At 39.5% G+C, this 13,141-nt stretch overlaps 1 protein-coding gene across 1 annotated transcript in view; it reads right to left on the bottom strand.

Moving 5' to 3' along the window:
- dst (dystonin) overlaps positions 1-13,141 on the bottom strand; it is a 241,730-nt gene that overhangs the window by 10,398 nt on the left and 218,191 nt on the right. The window contains exons 86-97 of the mRNA XM_077230331.1: positions 12,781-12,950; positions 11,665-11,824; positions 9,010-9,204; positions 8,158-8,286; positions 6,900-7,043; positions 5,742-5,930; positions 5,528-5,657; positions 3,657-3,820; positions 2,193-2,355; positions 1,967-2,121; positions 1,783-1,857; positions 886-903 (exon numbers count right to left, since the gene is read on the bottom strand). Of these exons, the coding sequence (XP_077086446.1) occupies positions 886-903; positions 1,783-1,857; positions 1,967-2,121; positions 2,193-2,355; positions 3,657-3,820; positions 5,528-5,657; positions 5,742-5,930; positions 6,900-7,043; positions 8,158-8,286; positions 9,010-9,204; positions 11,665-11,824; positions 12,781-12,950 (1,692 nt within the window). The remainder of the gene's footprint in view (positions 1-885; positions 904-1,782; positions 1,858-1,966; positions 2,122-2,192; positions 2,356-3,656; positions 3,821-5,527; positions 5,658-5,741; positions 5,931-6,899; positions 7,044-8,157; positions 8,287-9,009; positions 9,205-11,664; positions 11,825-12,780; positions 12,951-13,141) is intronic.

Raw genomic sequence — 13,141 nt, forward strand, 5'->3', positions numbered from 1 at the left:
TTGCTTTGGAAAAGGTTTGGTTATACATTTTAAATTTAAAGGGGTTGTTCCCCCAAAAACTTAAATTCTGTCATCAATTACTCGCCCTCATGTCAGACTTCCGTTCATCTTCGAAACACAAATGAAGATATTTTAATGAAATCTGAGAGATTTATGTCCCTTCATTGACAGTCTATGCAACTACCACTTTGATGCTTCAAAAAGTTCATCAGAAATATTTCAGATTTCATTAAAATGTCTTACGGCATGAGGGTGAGTAATTGATGACAATTTTTTTTTTTTAGTTTTTGGGTGAACTATCCCTTTAAGGTGTTATTGTTATAATACATTTAATCACTGAGATATAGTTATTAACTACATGTACTTACAACATTGTTAGGGTTTGTTTTAGGGTTAGTTGCTTGCAATTATGCATAGTCTACTATTACTATGGTACTGTGAGTACATGTAAGATGTATAACGGGGACACTGTGTTTTGTGCTAGCTTAACTTGCTTTTCTGCTCGTTAAATTAATCTGTATAATAATTGCTCAAGGCACTATTTCACAACACAAAGGACATTAAGGACATATCTGAACTAGACACCATTTTTGGTGTCATTTATTATCAGGGAATTATGTTGTCACTCTCTATTTATAGCTTCACCTGCACTGGTTACTTTCCCATTCCACTGTGCCTGAATCCCAGTGGAGATTTGCACACAGCCACGTCTCAAACTAAATGGCTGGCTTTGGGAAGAGTGTTGAAAACTAGCTTGAATATGCTTATCCGCTTGTGAGTTTAAGACAGCCTTAAATATTAGGGATTCAAAGACACACTGACAGTGAATCAGAAAAACAAAAAGGGCAGCACAGCAAATCTGTAAAAAGCTCTATGCATGTATACCTGGTTTCCGAGGTAGAACTGATGTGGAGAAAAAAACAATGAAGAGACAAACATTAGTAAATATCACTTCAGTCAACAATGAATTCTTTTGAAATCAAAACAAGAAGAAAAAACTACAAAAAAGGTCTCCAGAGTGGCACAGATACAGGCTTCTAGCAAGTCGTTTTTATGAACACCTTTATTATTCCCTCAGATTATGGGCAGTAATAGAACAGGTGACCGTGACCAAACGGTTTGGGATCTGTTTATTAGGAGTGTCGGAGAGAAGTGGACCAGAGGAAAACACTCACACTTAAGAGACTGAGAAGTGCAACGGCACGTAAAATTGTCATGAAGTCATTCTCTTTGGCATCAACAGCGTCGGGGCAAATAGGCTTGTTTTGGGGACTAGTTTAACGCAGGCCTGAGGAACACTGCCAACTTTCCAGTATTCATGTTTCCATCTTGTCCTCAAAACATTCCTTATATCGGCTTTCATACAAGGAATAGGCCTTTTCATTTGGATACAGCCAATGTACGACTGAGCTTTACTATATTGTTTACATCCAATTATGTATTTACTACCAGATAAACAACATATGTTCTTAGATTTTTTCTAGCATTGAGGTAACTGCTGTTTTGACATCTAGTTTTTTACAAAAACTAGATCACTTTGTTGTAAAATGATAGTTAAGTTGATTAACAATTAATATTGTTTATTCACCAACTTATTTTCACAACCATAGTACTGTGATGGTTTTGGGCGTCTTGTGAATTTTATTTTGAAAATCTAACTTGACTGACACAATGAACAGGTTTCTACATTTGTATTGGCCAAGGGTTCCATAATGAATCAAGTTTCATAAATATAAAGCTTTTTCTTGACTCATCTGCAAAGCATGAAAACCTATCACTTACCCGATATTTGTTGGCGCCAATCTGCTCTACTTGGAAGCGTTTAGGACACTTGCACTTTGCAACTTGGCGAGTCACCTAAACACATGAAGTCATAAATCAGAGTGAAAACGACTTCATGAAAGGTCATCTGTAACACTTCCAGTTACTAGGTGGAGTTTCCAGAAAGTAAGCTGGTAATGTTTACCTCATCTTCAATTTTGTCAGCATCGGTTAAGGGTTTATAAGCGTCTTTGTTGGGATGTAAAGCAGCCACAAACTCATAGTAGTCAATGTAACCGTCGCCGTCCCGATCAAAGATGTCTGCCACAGCGCTCATCTCCAGACGGCTGGTGGGAAACTCTACAGGAACAGAGAAGAATGGGTAAACCCTGAAAGACTTAAAGGACACACTGTTTGAAGTCTTTCCTTACTTGAGGACAGGATGCCATCGATGAATTCCTGCCTTGTGACTTTGCCATCCTGGTCTTTATCAATACGACGGAAGAAATCCATGACGCGTGATTTCTTGTGGTTCATCCAGCGCATGTAGCGTTTCCTCCATACGTCAAAGTCAAAGTTGGCAAACTCTTTCAGCTTAGAGCAGAAGATTGACACATAACAGTTACTCAGGGAATCTGCACGGTTTTTAAATACAATATATATAATTGTTTGGATTTTTACAATTGCACATTAGTTGCTTTTTAATCCACTTGCTGAATAAAAAGTGGCACTTATAGAACAGCAGAAATATAGCAGTTAGTCTGGTAAACCCTGTATACAACGCAGCTGTGCTGAAATGTGACGAGTTTGCAGATATTGATAAAGACACCTTAATGTACTGTAAACATTGGCTGCGTTTACACTATGTTGTCCACATACACATTGAAAAGACGAGTGTAAACGCGCTTCTGAAGGGAATGTTCTCCGATCAGCGTCAGGTTCGGAGGAAGTCGAGGACGCATTGTGATCGGATCTCAGTGTAATGCAAACGCAATCCAGCCATCGTGTCTGCATTCACAGGCGGACCTCATATAAAGCCCAGTCTCTCCGCGTGGCTGTCAGAAAATAATGTCCAGACGCAGTTTAGACAAGAAACTAAACTTATTTGAACCGTACAATAAACGTCAATCTTTAAAACAGTTTATTTAGACTTACATGATACTATGCGTGTCATTTTTCATTTTAATTGTGCAACATTATCTGAACGAGGCGATCGCCTGTATACAATCACAGTCAGTCACGATCTTAATGAAGAGCTGCACACTTCTTTGCCAGAGGAATAATCCAAATCGGAATTTTTAAATGTTTTTATTGTTTCAGCATGTTTATCAATCTCCCATTTCTGTCAATATAGTCATTGCACGCTATAACCTTAAACCCAGACAATCGATGATGTGACTTGTTTAACATGATCAACCCAGTTATTTTTGTATGATCAACTCTGGAAGTAGGCCTATTCCTTCGTTCAAAAAACGTAATTTGATCTAAGACTGGAGATTGCACAGGAAAATAAAGTGAGTGAGTGAAAGCAATTGGTACATTGTTTAATTGGTATCATCTTTACTCTTAATCTGGTGTCATGCCACAGACCTAATTTAAATATTATGCAGGAAACAGAAATCCGATCGGTTATCCAGATACAGAGGCTACTTAATTTGAAAAAAGGTAAACGCGCCTTGTCCTGATTGGCTAATGATCCGATCTGCTTGATCAGATCACGGTGATCGCATGCTAATGCCAAGTGTAAACGCAGCCATTGTCATAATTCATCAAGGTCGCATCACCATTCCTGTTGTCTGTCCACAAATTTAAGACTTTTTAAGGACCAGCAGGGACCCTGATGACTAAATTTAATACGACACAGATCCGAGGTCAGGTGTGCATGTACGACTGACCTCCTCTAGTCTGTCCAGAGCATCGTTGAGCTTCCTTCTCCTGTCCAGAGCCAGAAGCCACACCTGCTGCCACTTACTAACCAGCAGGTTCACCCTGGGGTTCTTCGTCTCGATCTGTGCCTGTGATGCTGCGGCGTACATGGTTTGAGTAGGAGATCTCTTTCCTGATGACCAGAAAACAAATGGCTTAAGCCGACAATCCTGAGAGTATGCAATTTTGACAGAGCCTAGGTCTTTGTAATAAAGGATTAGTTCACCTCATAATGAAAATGTCCTAATAATTTACTCACCCCAATGCCATCCAAGATATCCATGTCTTTCTTTCCTCAGTGGAAGAGAAATTAAGTTTTCTGAGGAAAACATTTTCTTAGAATAATGGACTTCAATGGCAACCAATGTTCTAAAGTCCAAATCAATGCAGTTTCAAAGGTCTTTGAAGTGCTTCAACGGACTGTGCACGATCGCAGCTGAGGAGGAGAGTCTTATCGAGCGAAACGATCATAAAAAAAAAATCTATATATATATATATATATCTATATATATACTTTTTAACTACAATTGTTCGGATTGAGCTGATCTGCAACGCGCCGGGAGCTACGTCATCACTTTGAAAGATCACGCTCGATGTCCCGACGACTATAATTGTAGTTAAAAAAGTATATATTGTGACGGATCGTCTGCCTCTCCCTCGTAATTAGCGCCACCCCGTCCCTTAATTTGCCGTCCTTCACCAGGCTCCCGACTGGAGTGGGTGTGATTGGAGAGGAGGGGCGCTGATAAGGAGAATTGACGGCGTGTGATGAGGCACACCTGACGAGAATGAAGCCTCATCACCGCCGCCTGTTAAATGCTGAGTGCGCCTCTCCTCGGGAGACCGGTCTCTTCCCTGTGCATGCACACTGGTGTCTTCGTGGGTCCAGTAAGGGAGCGCAGAGGGATTCCCGCACTGCGAGAGTTGCGAGTCGCCGGACCCGCGGTCCGAGCTGAGAAGACGTGTAATGCCACTGACGGACCAGGATGCCGAAGCAGCCACTTCCCTCTATTGTCGGGGCCGGGAGGGGACAGGTCGTGTCGCCGAAGCCGCTGCCCCCTCATGCCTCGACCCAAGGAGACAGGGAAGACCGTTATCCGCCGGACACCGCCCCCTTACCTGGACCCATCCCATCTCTTCACTACCCTTCCTTCACGACACCCTGGCACAACGAAGACACCAGATCCCCTTTTGTTTTAACACTTCATTTCCCCTGTTTTTTTTGACATTTTTTGTTTATTTACTTTAATAAATGCCTCTCTGAGGCTTGACACCACTCCCACTGTGTCTGTTGTTTGCTCACCTGCCACAATATACAGTATTTATATATATTTTTTTTAATGACCTATCGTTTCGCTCGATAAGACTCTCCTCCTCAGCTGCGATCGTGCACAGTCCGTTGAAGCACTTCAAAGACCTTTGAAACTGCATTGATTTGGACTTCAAAACCCTGGTTGTCATTGAAGTCCATTATATAAGAAAATGTTTTCCTCAAAAAACTTAATTTCTCTTCCACTGAGGAAAGACATGGATATCTTGGATGGCATTGGGGTGAGTACATTATTAGGAAATTTTCATTTTGAGGTGAACTAATCCTTTAACAAACCCTATCCCAAACTCTTAACACAACTCCATATTTTCAAACATCAATCCTTATCCCAACGCTGGCCCCTCAACATAATTATCAAACCCCGCTCAAATCATGCTAAAACAATAGTATTGTCCAGGGAAGGCCAGTTAAGCTGCATGCATACTCTTAGTAATGAGTATTGTGAAGACCATGTGATGCCTGTGCCAATTGAATTGAAACACTGGACTCAGCTTTGCTGCTGGTACTCACTGACTGATCGGCCTTTGTGTAGAACAGGGATTTGAGACTGAACCGCCGGGTCTGCTGTGGCTTTTCTTTTATGAGTTTTGGTGATTTTGTCCACATCCGGCTGTTTTCTGGTCATCTCTTCCATGAATGTCTTGTACACAGCAAAGACATAAACAGTTTGTTTCTACAATACAAACTAATAAGCCTTTGACTTATTCTGAGCTCTTGATGGTACCTGGTGCTCAGCAATGAGTGACTTGACTTGCTCTAACTCCTGAGGAAGAGGTTCCTTGTCTTTCTCTCCGAGTGTGGTCTCGGCCCACTGGAGCCAGTTCAGGAGGTTCTCCAGCAGTTCTTGAGTGGCCAGCAGATCAGCCAGAGCACTGGAGAGTCTCTGCTGGTGCTGTCGAGCCCAGGCTGTCACCTGACATGGACACGGAGATCTGATAAGACTACGCACACTGTAGACAGTGTCAGGCCCTGTTTACACCTGGTACTAACCCTCTGTGGTATGCATTATGTTCTAACCATGAAATATTTGTTCAAATAAGTTTTAATTACATGAAATAGCTTCAATCATACAAATCAAAAAAGATAAAAAAAAAATATTTTTTGGGGGGGTACTAAGGGCAACGCTGTACCACAATGGAAAATGGTCAAAAAAAATTATTTTTCTATAAAATTATGATTTTCTTTTCTATTTAATTGCACATTTATTTTATAAATGTATAGATTTATATACTTGGAACTCATGCAAACCAAAAATAAGTAGATCCCCATCATTCCCAATCATTAGGCTAACTCATCCTCACTCATATCACATGGAAGAGCTGCACTCGTCTTATTGCTCTTTCCGTAAAATATCGCTGTATTCAATTTCTGAAATATAGAAAAATATCTAATTTACTTATCAAAGATGCTGCAAAAAAAAAATCCCCCTTGAGAAGAGATGTTTAGAAATGAGGTTAATAGAGCAATTTCTGCAGCACTTGACTGGTGACAGTGGGAAAGATAGTTTTGGAGGGACATTCAAATGTCATGTGACTTAAATACAGCACATAGTTGGCTACCTTAAGGCCTGCCCTTGTAATTCCCATAAAGCAATATATTGTATTTGTTTCTGAATAAGCCGGAAATTAGTAGAAATGAATCATTGCCATATGGCAACGCCATACCATAAAGGGTTAAGATGCGTTTTGGTTGATCGGATCACAAGTGGACGACACTAAATACAGGTGTAAACAGGGTCTCAAACGTTTGAGCTTATCCACTTTCAACCACTTCCAGAGGTAATGAAACATGCTTTCGACCGGATTAATTTCATGGTGTAAATGCTCATGTTGAAAAATGTGTTCTCATCAAATGTATCTGAAACCAGTAGAAATAGACCGACCTCCTCAAAGCGCGCTTTAATGATGGTGTTCCAGTGTTTGATGGTGGTGATGGAGTCTGGGTGGCAGATGGACAGGATTGCCTCTCCCAAGCTGGTGGCTTTATTCAGGCCCAGTCTCTTCTCTTCCAGATTCTTCATAAAGTCCTGCATGTATCAAAAGTTATTCCATTAGTAAGTGGTCATGGTTACACAAAGAGAAGCCCTTCACCACCACTATTGCTTCACAATCTGAGGACATGAATAATTCCTCAGGACGAAAGTTGGGCAGTTCTCAGTTCTCGCTCGCCATGATCAGTGAAAGATGTTGTCAACAATGAAATTGTGCTTCCATTATAATCTAATTACATATTTCAACAAAACTGTCTACACTGCAGGTCACTGCAATTCTACGTTATGGAAAATTCAATCGTATTTGTCAGTAAAACAAAACAAAAAGTAAAGGCTAATGTAAAGCTATTATAAACTCCAGTCAAAATAAACATGGAGGAGATTATCAGGATCCCGATGCAAAGCAGAATATCAATTTTACTGACTGTACATCATTATTCTGCTTATTACACGGCTACTTACCAAATGAGATAAATAAAAATTACATGAAATATTACGATTATTTTATTATGTGAAAATAAATACCAAGGTAAAAAAATTAACACACAAATATTTGACTGCATGCATTACTCATCTCAGATATTGATTTACTTGTTATTTCAAAGAAGTTACTATCAAATCTGTATATTCAGTAAAATGTTACCATCAAGAAATGTTCGTTAGTAACTGATGGTTTTAAACCCCATCATCACCCTAACGATGTCTGCTTCCTCGAACTGTGGACGTGAATAATGTCTCGGGGAACTATTTTCGATTGTGAATATGAGATCACACTAGGGGTTGAACTCTTTCCTGGCAAGCAGAAGTTAATAAAGATTTGAAGCCATGTATGGCTTTTGTTACTCAGCTGGACATAGAGAGAGACTGTCAAAATGAACCTGGCTTCACATTATTAGAGCTAATAAAAAAAGAATGTCAAAGTTGTGGAAAACACAGACACACGTTCTGTCTTGGAAAGATTATGATCCCTCTGGCAAACGCTTGCATTGAATCTCAATGCTGTAATGCAGAACAGATAAAATTGCATTTTTTGTGTATACTGTTGCCAGTAAATGCTGATATCCTAATGCCATTGAGGTTTTTGAAAGGTAAACATCACCCTGATTAACTTGGCTCGTGTAAATTGTTTGTCGGGTTGTGGGAAACTTGCCTTGTGCTGTTGGATAAGCGCGCGGAGGGCTTCTTCATCGTCAGGCAGCGTACCGTGAAACCGAAGACTCTGCTCCGCTTCTGCGAGCCACTCCAGTAAAATATGAACGGTGGAGTGAAACTCCTCAGCCTGAGGAACACAGAGCAAATGTGCATTCACAAACAACAAATTGTAGGTGCCAATAGTTATTGTTTAAAAATAATTTATTACTTTTTATTTATTTGTTTCTTAAAGATGTTTTTGGTAACCCTTCAGTTTTATGGTCCAATTCTCACTATTAACTAGTTGCTTTTATCAGCATGCATATTTCTAGGATATCGGCTGTTTATAAAGCACATATTAATGCCTTATTCTGCATGATCATATTCTACATCCCTTAATCCAGCCAACACCTAAACATAATTAACTAGCAGTCATTAGGAGTTTATTGAGGCAAAAGTCGTAGTTAATAGTGAGAATTGGACCCTAATCTAATCTAAAGTGTGACCGATTGTTTTTCCATGCCTGGTAATCAAAATTCCCTGATATTTTCAGGAACAGTCTTATTTTCCTCTTTAAAGGAACAGTATGTCTTTGGTTCACTGCAGTTTTAAAGGAGAAAATACTCTGTAATGGTTTTGACTTCTGAATTTGCACATGGTTTGTCCTAAAGCACATTAAAAACACCACATAGACACATAAACAACATTAAAAGCTGGATTTTCCCCACTGGGGGACTTTAAATGGAAAGAGGGTAGCCAATTATAACAGTGGCAATTTACATAGACGGTGGTTTAAATCTTAGGGTCAGAAATAGTGTGGAGAAACGTCATTCAAACTAAATGATGTTGTTTCAGTGCGATGCAGTCGTACCTGACGCAGCGCCTGCTCAAGCCGAGTCTGTTTGGACACAGAAAGACTACACACCGTCTCCCAGCGAGTGCTCAACTCTTGCATCTGAACTTTGACCCAGGAAGAGTCATCGTGTGTGTTCTCAATAAGCTCTCGGGCCGAACGCTTCAAAGCCTGCACGCTGCCGGTCCTCTTGCCCAACTCTTTCTGGAACACCTGTAGTTCACACGGACACACGTTTGATAAAATCAACCCACAGGAACCAGGAACAGTGTCAACAAGTATAACAAAAAGTGTTTATGAAAAATATTGCCTACCCTAGCTTTCACACACAATACGGTTATTTACAGAAGTGATAAATTAACTCACACCTGTACATTTTCAGGACCGCATTCTCAGAAAACCCGCGCTGCACAAACGTGTCTATATCTTGTGTTGCGTGTTTTCATATATGGTTTCGGTAACTTGTGCGATGGAGATATGAGCTGTGTTTCGTCTGACGGTTTTAGATCCAGTCACTGTTCTCCACAGGATCGGCTCACTTCAGTTTTGTGTTCGAACACGCGACTCAAATGCTCCTCTCTTCACCCAGCTATAAAAGCTGCTGTCGTTTAATGAAGATTTGGCGGATAAACTCGCGGCTCAATTGGACTTTTTAGTTTTATGGACGTCGCCATCTTTGAATTTACTTTGGTCACAGTCGCTGTGTACTGGTAACCGAATACTGGCTTGACTCCCGTTGCATGTTCATACAGACAGTATTTGAGATGCTACTGTAAGCCGCTGTTTGAACGGGACATTTCGAGACTCACACCAGGAAGTAAATGCGGTTAACAATCCCAAAAACGGACAGAGTGAACGTAGCCAAATATTATTAAAACATTTATATAAAAACTGCATTTAAAATGTTTCTATACACCTTAGTGTTTATTTCAGTGTTGATTATGAAATAAATTTGATTAATTAATTTATTATAAAAACATAATTTTCAGTTTTGCTGTTTGGCTAAGCCAAATATTATTAAAACATTTATATAAAAACTGCATTTAAAATGTTTCTATACACCTAGTGTTTATTTCAGTGTTGATTATGAAATAAATTTGATTAATAAATTGATTATAAAAACATCAGTTTTGCTGTTTGGCTAAACTTTAATTTCTGTTTTGGTGTTTCAGTAAAAAAAAAAATTTTATTCAACATATTCATCAAAAAAAAAATAACACTCCTCATGCAAAACTGATACTCTATTAAGTGTAAAACGTAATTAGATTTAAATAAAACTGCTTATTCTATATGAGAACTATATTAATACTTTCCACAATTAATGAATCATATTTATTATCAACTTTCTGACCACATTTCGTTGTATATTGTTTTACAGCTGGCAACACTGCATTCTGGGATTTCATTGACAGTACAGGATACATGAGATGCTGTACTCGAACTGTTTTTGCACTGAGAGCATGTATCTGATGTCATCACAGTAGGTACATACTGTCTTAACAGTGTCATCCGTCATCAAACACACTCCGAACTTTATCAACAGCCAGACTTTTATGACATTTGCACACAACAGCAGTAACGTCAGAAAAAAAAACTAAAAAAAAAAGGAATATGTATATATTCCTTAATATAAAAAAGGAAAAGGCTCTGTGTTTTTTTATGATGTGGTTTATGAAATATGGATCACTTAGGTGATCCTTCCGTGACTACATAAATGTTGAGATATTTATAGAATCAAAAAGCTGGATTTTGTTCAGCTGTAGATTGCAAGGACAGAAATCAGGCGTAAACAGCACCAAACATAGTCAAAGACTGCTGGTGACCATTTTCTCAGGCCAAGGCTTCAATTATGATCCTGAATGAGGTCATCAGTCATCACTAGCCTCACCAGCTCCAGTGTGCTCTGATCTAAACTGTGATTGAGTTTGGATTGTCAGGACTCCCTTCACCCCTAATTGAAACCAGTGGGTTCTGTCATATCACACTCCCTCTGATGAAACTACAGCATAATTATATTTTATTCTTGCCATAAACTACAAAAACAGAACCAAGAGGCTGAAAACACAGGGACTGAAATTTTAAGAAAGTTGCTCAATGCTTGAAAAATGCACGCACACACACACACACACACACACACACATGCGCGCGCACGCACGCACTCACGCACACACACACACACACACGCACACACGCATGCACGCACTCACGCACTCACGCACACACACACACACACACACACACACACCATGGGTCAGATTGGACATCAAACTGCTCTTTTGTGTCATGATCATGTGCTGTACCCACCAAGGTATATCATTGGGTACAACTTATTCATTTTTTTGTCTTCATTGTTTTGTAATATTATTTATTTTATCTAGATTTATACTGTATTTTAGGTTAGGTATGTTCTGCTGTGTCATGTTACAGTATATTGATCAATGTACATATGTAAATAATATTCAATTTTAATATGTTCATCATATAACATTTACATTTTTGTTTGAATAAAGCATTTATAGCTTTCATGTTTGGACAAGGAAGGATTATAAAACTAGTCTTATGACATGAACTTTAGTAGAGTCAAAACAATCATAATATATATATATATATATATATATATATATATATCATTACGAAGAAGAAGAACAGGTTGTGTAAATCAGTGTAAACTACCTTATGGCTGTCGATGAGGTTCAGGACGAGGTCTATGTCCCCGTGAACCGGCTGATCTTCGGCTAGCTGTGGCTCAACTCTATACAGCCAGTCGATGAGAGCCTGCAGTGCGTCTGTAAACTGACCTGAGAACAGCAGAGCCTCCTCAAGCTTGTTCTGCCTGTACGAAACACAGCATATAATGTGTCACATACACACATCCTTCAGTCTGATCACCAATGATTGACATTAACTACTGATTACTCTAAAACATTAAGATTTTAGGTTTCAATTGAAATGCATAAAGAAAAATATGTATTTTACTGTAGGGGTTCTGATATCACCTTTAACTTTTTTGTCCATTTCACTAAAATTGCACTTTGATATGACAAATGCTTGGCACTAAAGTTAATCACTATTGAGAATAATGAAATTACAAATATAGTAATAGATTATAGTTTGGTGCAAATGTGCATTATTGTCAAAAAATAAATACCCCAAATGATTCCAAAACAGGCTTAATTTTGATATTGCAAAATATATACATCCATTTTTTGATGGATGGACCTATTATGCTTTTTTCCATGTTCATCTGTGTTTAGTGTGTAATGTTGCTGTTTGAGCATGAAAAAGCTCCAGTTCTTCTCTATATCAGTGTCAGTGTTTCTGAACTCCTGAAACGCCTCCATTGTAGTCTTGAGTTTCTCCCGGGAATGAACACGTCACAATATTCCTCAGTATAATAATTAATACGCAGAATAAAGGGGCGGGCCTGGTTGAGTTAGTTAGTAGTGTGTTAAACTGGCGGTTATGGTAAGGGGCGGGACATTTCCCAAACACACTCGAAGAGCTTAACCAATCACAACACACTGATCCAGCCGACCAATCAGAGCACAGTGTGCTTTTCAGGAGGAGGGGCTTCATAGAGACAGGAAGTAAACAGAGCGTTACTGACAGACTGGGAAGAGAGGAGCCGCAACAATGGAGGATATGAGGAAAATAATCAACATTCAAGCAGGAAAACATGTTCTAGTAGAGCCTGAAAACAACAAGACTGTAAAAGAGCATAATATAGGCTTTTTAAAAGTGAATGGGGGATAAATGTAACCAGAACACGTTTGTCTGAAATCCATGTACCTCTCCACAGATTTCCCGCAGACTGTGTCCCATTTGTCCCTGAGCTCACTGAGCATGTCGTCCAGTTTCTGGTTGTCATCTTTCAAGGAGGTCTTGTCCTTCAAAGCTCGGCCCGTGCGACTGGTGGTGTCATACACTGAGTGCTTGCTGCCCAGTGCTTTCTGGAAGTCCTACACAAGAAAAACACAGGCCTGAGGTCATTCACATGCAGCTCAAGGGCACACGTCATCCTGTGAAGCCTGACGGGACGCCTGAGGTCATCAGATCCTGCCAGATATACATGTGACTGAGTCATCTGAACGTCTGAGATACTGCTGAGCTGTTAATTACACACCAATATGAAGCACTACGGTCGCCCACT

Source organism: Siphateles boraxobius, unplaced genomic scaffold, assembly GCF_051911475.1.
Source record: "Siphateles boraxobius isolate OS27281-9 unplaced genomic scaffold, OSU_SipBor_1 142, whole genome shotgun sequence".
Taxonomy (NCBI): domain Eukaryota; kingdom Metazoa; phylum Chordata; class Actinopteri; order Cypriniformes; family Leuciscidae; genus Siphateles; species Siphateles boraxobius.